Source organism: Hemiscyllium ocellatum, chromosome 28, assembly GCF_020745735.1.
Source record: "Hemiscyllium ocellatum isolate sHemOce1 chromosome 28, sHemOce1.pat.X.cur, whole genome shotgun sequence".
Lineage (NCBI taxonomy): Eukaryota > Metazoa > Chordata > Chondrichthyes > Orectolobiformes > Hemiscylliidae > Hemiscyllium > Hemiscyllium ocellatum.
The window spans coordinates 4,610,774-4,620,066 of NC_083428.1; the positions used below are offsets into that span (position 1 = coordinate 4,610,774).

The following is a 9,293-nucleotide window of genomic DNA, read 5'->3' on the forward strand; positions in this document are numbered from 1 at the left end:
GGTCAGACGCTAGGCATGCTGCAGTGAGTAACTCACCTCCTGAATCCCCAAAGCATGTCCACCACCAAAAGGCACAAGCCAGGAGTGTGATGGCATACTCCCCACTTGCTTGGATGAGTGCAGTCCCAAGAACAGTCAAGAAGCTTGACACCATCCAGAATAAAGCAACCAACTTGATTGGCAATACTTTCACAAGCATTTAGTTACTCAACCACTGATGCTCAGTAGCAGCTGTGTATACTATCTATAAGATACCCCTCAGAAAATCACCAAAGATCCTGAAACAGTGCCTTCTAAACGCACAACCACGTCCGTCAAGAAGGACAAGGGCAGCAGATACATGAGAAAACCACCACCATCAAGTTCCCCTCCAAGTCATTCACCATTCTGAATTGGAAATATATCACCATTCTCTTAGTGTTACTGGGTCAAAATCCTGGAATTCCCTCCCAAAGGGCACATAGACTGCAGCAGTGTAAGAAGACAGCTCAGTATCATCTACTAGGGACTAGTAGAGGGAGGGGGATAGGGGATGGGGAGAGGGATGGGGGGAGGGGGATGGGGATGGGGGATTGGGACTAGGCAACTAGGGACAGGCAATAAAGGCTGGCCACCAATGAACAAAATCCCTCTTATAACACATGAAAGTACTGACGACATGGTCTCTCATGCCAACCTGAAAGTGTGGACTTGGTTTTAGTTTGCTGCCATATCTGAAACACAGCACCTCAGACAGTGCAGCACTCTCTCAGTGGGTGTGTGAGCTTGGACAATGTGCCCAGGGACCTGGATGTGGAAGCTGCGGTGACCGTCCTGGAGTATTTTACAGTTGGGACCTAGTGGTGGCCGAGTCACTGATATTCCCCTTCCCCATTTCCCCCTCCCCTGAACATCCCCTCAGCCCCTCACCCACACCCCCAACACCACCCCCTCCCCCCAGTCCCTAACAATATAACTACTGCAGTGGTGACCTCCGGCCGACAGGTGGAGCCGGTTCACGGAGGCGGCAGCAGTGACGGGCGGCGCCGCTCTTGGCCTCCGGCTCCTTGATGCAGGGAGCGGTTCCGGGAAGCGGGAGCGGAGCGGCCGCGGGGGTAAGGCCCGGGGCTCCGGGGCGACGCTGCTTCCGGTCAAGGCCCGGCCTGGGGCGACGCTGCTTCCGGTCAAGGCCCGGGGAGGGGGCGGGGCAGAACCGGGGGTTTGAGAGTTGATTACGACCACACCCTCCCCCCACAACACCCTTCCCCCTCTCCCCCATTCTCCCCCTCCCCTTCCATCCCATCCCCCCTCCCCTTCCCCCCTCATCCCCCATCCCCCTCCCCCCTCATCCCCCCATCCCCCTCATCCCCCTTCCCCCCTCATCCCCCTCCCCCCTCATCCCCCCATCCCCCTCATCCCCCTTCCCCCCTCATCCCCCTTCCCCCCTCATCCCCCTCCCCCCTCATCCCCCCATCCCCCTCATCCCCCTTCCCCCCTCATCCCCCTTCCCCCCTCATCCCCCTTCCCCCCTCATCCCCCTCCCCCCTCATCCCCCCATCCCCCTCATCCCCCTTCCCCCCTCATCCCCCATCCCCCCTCATCCCCCCTTCCCCTTCCCCCCTCATCCCCCCTTCCCCTTCCCCCCTCATCCCCCATCCCCCTTCCCCCGTCATCCCCCATCCCCCGTCATCCCCCATCCCCCTTCCCCCCTCCCCATCCCCCTTCCCCCCTCCCCATCCCCCTTCCCCCCTCCCCATCCCCCTTCCCCCCTCATCCCCCTTCCCCCATCATCCCCCCTTCCCCCATCATCCCCCCTTCCCCCATCCCCCCTTCCTCTTCCCCCCCACCCCTCTTCCCTTATATACCCCACAGTGCCAGTCGCCTTCCTTATCCCCATGTCCCTGCACACCATTTCTATTCAACTCAACATGAAATGTTGACTCTACTCCTTTGTCCAGAATGTTCTTTGACCTGCTGAACTTTCTCAGCATGTTCTCGATTTATTTCAGATCTCTAGCTTCTACAGGAGTTGTAGATGCTATACACCTAGATGCTATTGGTATAGTAATAGATGCTTCTATTACTATACACCTCCCTCCAATGTGAAGGCACCAATTTAAGGACCATTTACTATCTGCTTTCTGTCCCCTCAACAGCTCACCCAGTTACTATTTCACAATCTTCATTTTTATTTTCCACAAGGCAATCAATAGCCATTTGTATTTGTACAGAGAACATTTGGGAGGGATAAAGGGCAAGGTTTCTCATCTTAAGTTCCATCTTGCCTTTCCCCAACCTGGCTAATGCAGCAGAAGGGAAGGAGTTAACACAAGTCTCTACTGTTATTTCCACAGATGCTGTACAGATGACACTGGCTGGTTCATCATTTCTGACAGAGTCATGTCTCTGGTGTGCGGGGTGCTTCTGACGGTGTTTCTGTGCCAGCTGGTGCTGGGTACATTGGGCGGATCCTCTGCCAGCGAGCCAGTCTCGGACGACTGGATCCTACTGTATGTGCACCACGACCAGATTACACCCGGAAACTACACCTACTTGTACCTCGAGGACGCTGGGCGACTCGTGTTGCGGATAGACAGTTACCGGGGTGATGCTGACCTCTATGTCTCCGACTCCACCCGATACCCCAGTTTCGATGACTACGAGCTGCAGTCGACCACATGTGGCCCGGACTGGGTGGTAGTGCCCCCCAGGTTCCACCGTCCGGTGGCTGTTGGTGTCTACGGGCACCCTTCACACCTGGAGACGGAGTACGAGATAAGGATCTACCTCGACCAAGGAGTGATCGAGGACCCCTTTGCTGAACTCTCCTATCCCACTGATGAGGGCACTGGCGACGGGACCCCGGGAAAGACAGTACCAGAGGAGAAGTCAGTAATGTGGACCATAATGATTGGGATTCTTAAGCTGGTGCTGGAGATCCTGTTTTGACTGTGTCCCCTCACAGTTTGTGTGTGATGTGGACGGGAAGACAGCCATTTTCAGCTACAGTGCAATCAGAGCTTTTCTAACATCCGTCCCTCCTTCCTCGCACAACTCGGTTGAGTTTATTGTTTCTTTGATTTCAAATCAGTCAAGTTTAATTTTGAAGGAATGGTTTGTTTTTCATTTGTTCTCTCCTTGGAGGGATGATCCAGACTTTGTGTTAATGTACTGTGTCGTGTTATTGCCAGATGGGACACCAGTTCTTGTACTTTTGTAGGATACCCAATCTCCTGTCTCCATTGTATCCATTTCCCATAAAATGTCTTTTCTTTCAGTACCACGTCTGTTCCCAGGATAGCCTATCTCCAATGTCCCCTCTTTTATTAGGCACATGTTATTATCATAAAGTGTGCAGTACTTTAATTTGTTTTGTGAGGCCTTTGCAGGAGCTGGGCTGGGTGTTTTTCCAGAGGAGACATTATCCCTCACCTTTTTGTCCTGTGTTCCATTCCCCGGGGCATTCTCTCATTCTATCTGTGCTGCATTTGTGTTCTGGGATTCTCTCCTTGCCTGTCATTAGCCTGCTTTGTGGGAATACATATCTAAACTTGTCTGGTTTTTTGGCATAAGTTCCCTCTGTTTGCACCATATCCATGCAGATTTTGGTGCAAAGGTACTGTACATTTTCTACATGAACAGAGCAGTGCAACAATTCATTTAGAGTGGGCTTTGATTTCTACTCCGATATATTGCAAAGCGATTCCTTTACACAGGCCATGTTGCGGTAAAGACACTCAGCAAATTGGAAATGGATATTTTTATAGAATTCGTTGGAATTATGACTTGTCAGGTGTTCGTTGCCGATTGGTAGGCAATTATTTTTCATTTTTAGAGAGTGAAACCTGGGAGAAATTGAATGGTGGTGGGCATTCTTTTTGAGAATGACTGTCAATAAACACGATGATTGCATTGACCCTGGAGGAGGGTATCATGTTTCTTAATCATTTGACAAAGTCCCCGGGGAAATGGAAATCATTGAAGACCCGAGTTTGAGTGCTGTCTAGTAACCTGTGGATGCCGGATAAAGAAGGGTCATTTCTGAACTACCTTTTATTCATAACCAATGAAATATTTATGAAGTGCAGATTGCTCACAGCAAGGTCACCCAGGGAAATGGTCGCCTGTGCTGCCTATAGCTCAGCTGTCTTGGTATGACTCTGTTTTGTCCCATGTTCACTAATCCAGTGCAGTTCATCTATGACACCCATCTTCCAACTTCACCTAGACCAATCTCTCTGCTGCCTTATTTAATGAATAATCAGTTTTTTTTCATGGTGTTGGTTGAGGGAGGAAGGTTAGCTGAGACATCACGATAATCTCCCTGCTCTTCAAGTAATCTCAGGGAATTTCAAAGGACCTCAATTTAGCATCTTATTTGAAAAGTGGTACCTTTGCCAGTGCAGTCCTGCCCTGGGATTGTGGACTGGAGTTACTGGAGTGGGGCTTGAAACTGTGACCTGACTGTGGGACGAAGGTGCTATCCACTGACCCAAAGAAGACAAGGTGGAGATAAGGCCGTCTCTCTCTATCTGAGCTTAGAGTTGTACATTGACAATTTTGGGATGGGCATTTGAAGTAACCAGTGTCCATTTAGTACTTTCAAATTCAGCTTCTTTGACCTAGTGGGATATCCAAAACATTTCAGAAAACTGCTAGTGAACAAAACAAATAGACTGCAGCAGTTCAAGAAGGCAGCCCCTCAACACCTTGTCAAGGGCAACTAGGAGTGGGCAGTAAATGCCCACCCAGCCACTGATGGCTGTGCCTCACGGGTGAATAAAAAACCCCATAAAACTGCCAAATACAAGATGACCAAAAAGAGTATAATGACGAGGTCGAGAGAGAAAGACATAGAGGAAAAGAATTGGAGAGAGTAAAGATCCCAGAGAACTCAACACAATTAATTCCTTGTGCCTGAACACTAGGCTACTTCACCAGGTGTGACTCAATTGCAATTGAATTTAGATTTCCAAAAAACAGATTCTCCTGCCAAACTGTTTGCTAAGCTGTGTTTTTAAGACTTGAGGAATTTGAAGACTACTCTCCGTGGTGTTGAAGTTGTGGAATTTCAAGAACGCTGTTACCCAATTGGCTTACGGCGAGTTGTTTCGAAGGTTTGGTATTTGAAGATGAATAAAGGTCTAGTGTTCTTTGGCATGTAGTATTCCACTCTGCAGCCCAGACAGTATGCCTGTGTTTCTCATTAACAGCGTTAACCTTGAAGAATTAAAGATGATGAGTCAACTTGTCACTGACCCCTCTCACCACAAGGCTCCCAAGTGTCTTCCCTTCAAAAGAACAACCTGTCCTTATTTTTATTCCTGTAAAGTGAATGTATCACGTACTGGAAATAATCAAGATTAAACATGTTTTGTTATTGAGATGTGAGTAAGGCGTTGACATGATCAGTTCACCAAATGCATTGTTCGCTGACCACGGCACGATTTTGTGCGATGAATGTTAATTTGTTTTGTGTAGAGGAATATCTTGCCAAACCACCCGCCTCGAGGAGTAAATGCAACTCCCGTTGAATAGCACGAGTCCCATCCAAGACTGTATAGGAGTAACTGGCTTCAGCTTAGTGATTCGGAGCTATGTGGGGAATGGAACGGGGTGTGTGAAGATTACAGGTTTCTTGAGTTAACATTAAAAATAGAACAGGAGTGGACTATACAACTTTGGATCCTTTATCTTCATTCAGTAGAATGTTATACTTTCTCCCAACTATCAACTCCTTCCCTGTCCTTAACAATAGTCTGAGGCTACACTTGACTCTTTCCTTCTATCCACACCATGACTAAGACAACGTGTTTTCATTTCTACAACATCCATGCCTTTCCCCTCTCTCTGGCCCCATGTTGTTGAAGCACCTATCTGTAAACTTGTTACCTCTGGACTCGACTATTCCAGCACAGTCTCCCACGTGCAACCCTCTAAATTTGAGATCATTTGAAACTGTGTTGTCAGGTCTTAACTTGCAGTGTGTCCCATTCTCTTCTCATCCCTGTGCTAACTAATCGTGACAGGCTCTCGGTCAAATATTCTCTTGATTTTAAAGCTCTCGTTGTTGTTTGCAAATCTCTCTATGGTCTTTCTCCTCCCATGTTCTATAATTTTCTTCAACCCAACCGGCATCCAAGATGTCCTCTATTTCTGGCCTTTGTGCATTCCCAGTTTTAATTGCTCCACTGTTTGTGCTGTCAGTTTTCTGGGCTAATGCTCTAAAATTCCCTCACTTTCAGCTCTCTACCTCCCAACTTCCTTTTCTTCTTTAAGACACTTAAAACCTACCTCTGTTTAAGCTTTTGGTTGCTTGTCCTAATATCTCCTGCTGTTTTATAATACCCCTATGAAGAGCTTTGGGCCATGTAACTATGTTAAAGGTGCTGTATTAGTTTAGCAACGGCCCTTTCCACATGGTTAAAGCAAGCAAGATGTCCCTTCATCTTTCTTCATCTAGTGATTCTTATTATCTGCAAGGTGCACTGCAGAAATTCTCTAAAGATCCTCAGACAGCACCTTCCAAACCCATAACCACCTCCATCTAGAAGGACAAGGGCAGCAGATACATGGGAATGCCAGCACCTGCAAGTCACCGACTTGGAAATATGTCACTGTTCCTTCACTGTCACTACGTCAAAATCCTGGAATTCCCTCCCTCAAGGGATTGGGGGTCATCCCACAGCACATGGACTGCAATGGTTCAAGAAGGCAGCTCACCTCCACTTTCCCACTGGGGCAACTAGGGATGGGCAATAAATGCTGGCCAGGCATAAATAAATAGAAACAATAAGTAAATGACCCTGATCCAGCTTCGCATGTAGAAACCTATCACTCTTCCCCTTTATAACCCAAGATCCAGGGTTATTGTAAGAAATGGTTGAGGGGGGATGTAGGGTGGATGAGAATGTAAATTGTATGTGTTCTTGTTTGTAGCATCTTGTGGATCTTATCTTTAAATTCCATGATTTGGTAATTGACAGAAGTGCCAGAGGCAAATAAATAGTTTTACACGGCGAGCTCTTGTGATCTGAAATTCGCTGCCCGAGTGTATGATAGAGGCAAATTCAATGTATGAGGACCCGAAACACTGAAATATGCAGTTATGAGGCCATCGTGCTAAAAAGCTTGGACTTTCTGACCTTCGTTTTTATTTTGTTACAATAAACATCTTCCTTTAACATCTCACTCCCTCACCATCCAGGACAGCCATCCACTTGAGGCTGCTACATAAGGAAGTTTTCAGATTTAGAGTCGTAGAGCTGTACAGATCCTTCAGTCCAACTCGTTCATGCTGACCAGATATCCCAACCGAATCTAGTCCCACCTGCCAGAACCCGGCCCATATCCCTCCAAACCCTTCCTATTCGTATACCCATCCAGGTGCCTTTTAAATGTTGCAATTGTACCAGCCTCCACCACTTCCTCTGGCAGCTCATTCCATACATGTACCACCTCTGGATGACAAAGTTTCCCTGTAGGTCTCTCTTATTTCTTGCCACTCTCACCCTATACCTATGACCTATAGTTCTGGACTCCCACACCCCAGGGAAAAGATCTTGTCTATTTACACTATCCATGCCTCTCATGATTTTATAAACCTCTGTAAGGTCACCCCTCAGCCTCCGTGCTCCAGGACAAACAGCCCCAGCCTATTCAGCCTCTCCCTATAACTCAAATATTCCAACTTTGTCAACATTCTTGTAAACCTTTTCTGAAACCTTTCAAGTTTCACAAAATCCTTCTGATAGGAGGGAGAGCAGAATTGCACACAGTATTCCAAAAGTGGCCTAACCAATGTCCTGTATAGTGTATCATGACCTCCCAACTCTTGTACTCAATACTCTGACCAACAAAAAGCATACCAAACGCCTTCCTCACTATCACATCGACCTGCGACTCAGCTCCTTGAAAGTAATGAATCTGCACTCCAAGGTCTCTTTGTTCAACAACACTCCCTAGGACCTTACCATTAAGTGTCTAAGTCCTGCTAAGATTTGCTTTTCCCAAAATGCAGCACCTCACATTTATCTAAATTGAACTCCATGTGCCACTGGATGGCCCAGCTGATCAAAATCCCGTTGTAACCCGAGGTAACCTTCTTCACTGTCCACTACACCTCCAATTTTGGTGTCATCTGCAAACTTACTAACTATACCTCTTATGCTCACCTCCAAATCATTTATATAAATGATCAGATTAGATTTGATGAAAAGTAGTGGACCCAGCACCGATCCTTGTGGCACTCCACTGGTCACAGGCCTCCAGTCTGAAAAACAACCCTCCATCACCACCCTCTGTCTTCTACCTTTGAGCCAGTTCTGTATCCAAATGCCTACTTCTCCCTGTATTCCATGAGATCTAACCTTGCTAACCAGTCTCCCAAGGGAAACCTTGTCAAACACCTTACTGAAGACCATGTAGATCACATCTACCGCTCTGTCCTCATCAATCCTCTTTGTTCTTCAAAAAACTCAATCAAATTTGTGAGACATGGTTTCCCAAGCACAAAGCCATGTTGACTATCCCTAATCAAGCCTTGCTTTTCCAAATACATGTACATCCTGTCCCTCAGGATTCCCTCCAACAACTTGCCCACCACCAAAGTCAGGCTCACTGGTCTATAGTTCCCTGGCTTGTCCTTACCGCGTTCCTTAAATAGTGGCACCACGTTTGCCAACATCCACTCTTCTGGCACCTCACCTCAACAATACAAATATCTCAGCAAGAGGCCCAGCAATCACTTCCCTAGCTTCCCGCAGAGTTCTAGGACGCACCTGATCAGGTTCTGGGGATTTATCCACATTTATGCATTTCAAGACATCCAGCACTTCCTCCTCTGTAATATGGAGATTTTTCAAAATGTCGTCATCTATTTCCCCAGATTCAATATCTTCCAGGTCCTTTTCCACAGTAAACCCCGATGCAAAATATTCATTTAATATCTCCCCAATTTCCTGCTGCTCCACACAAAGGCCGCCTTGCTGATTTTTGAGGAGCACTATTTTCTCCCTCGTTACCGTTTGTCCTTAATGTATTTGTATTCTTTGGATTCTCCTTAATTTTATTTGCCAAAGCTATCTCATGTCCTCTTTTTGCCCTCCTGATTTCCCTCTTAAGTATACTCCTACTGCCTTTATACTCTTCTCAGGATTCACTCAATCTATTCTGTCTATACCTTATAAATGCTTCCTTCCTTTTCTTAACCAAACCCTCAAGTTCTTTAGTCATCCAGCATTCGCTACACCTACCAGCCTTCCCTTTCAGGAATATACTGTCTCTGGACTCTCATTATTTCATTTCTGAAGGCT

General features: G+C 47.1%; 1 protein-coding gene across 1 annotated transcript; it reads left to right on the forward strand.

The window, feature by feature from the left end:
- Positions 1-1,025: 1,025 nt before the first annotated feature.
- Positions 1,026-5,363, forward strand: c28h6orf120 (chromosome 28 C6orf120 homolog). Its single transcript, XM_060846414.1, has 2 exons — positions 1,026-1,094; positions 2,334-5,363. Exon 2 carries the CDS (start codon positions 2,380-2,382, stop codon positions 2,926-2,928), a length of 549 nt encoding a protein of 182 aa, XP_060702397.1. The 5' UTR covers positions 1,026-1,094; positions 2,334-2,379; the 3' UTR covers positions 2,929-5,363.
- Positions 5,364-9,293: the final 3,930 nt, after the last annotated feature.

Bases quoted from the DNA above. Each gene is read 5' to 3' on its own strand.
- c28h6orf120 (XM_060846414.1), top strand. From the start codon at position 2,380: ATGTCTCTGGTGTGCGGGGTGCTTCTGACGGTGTTTCTGTGCCAGCTG.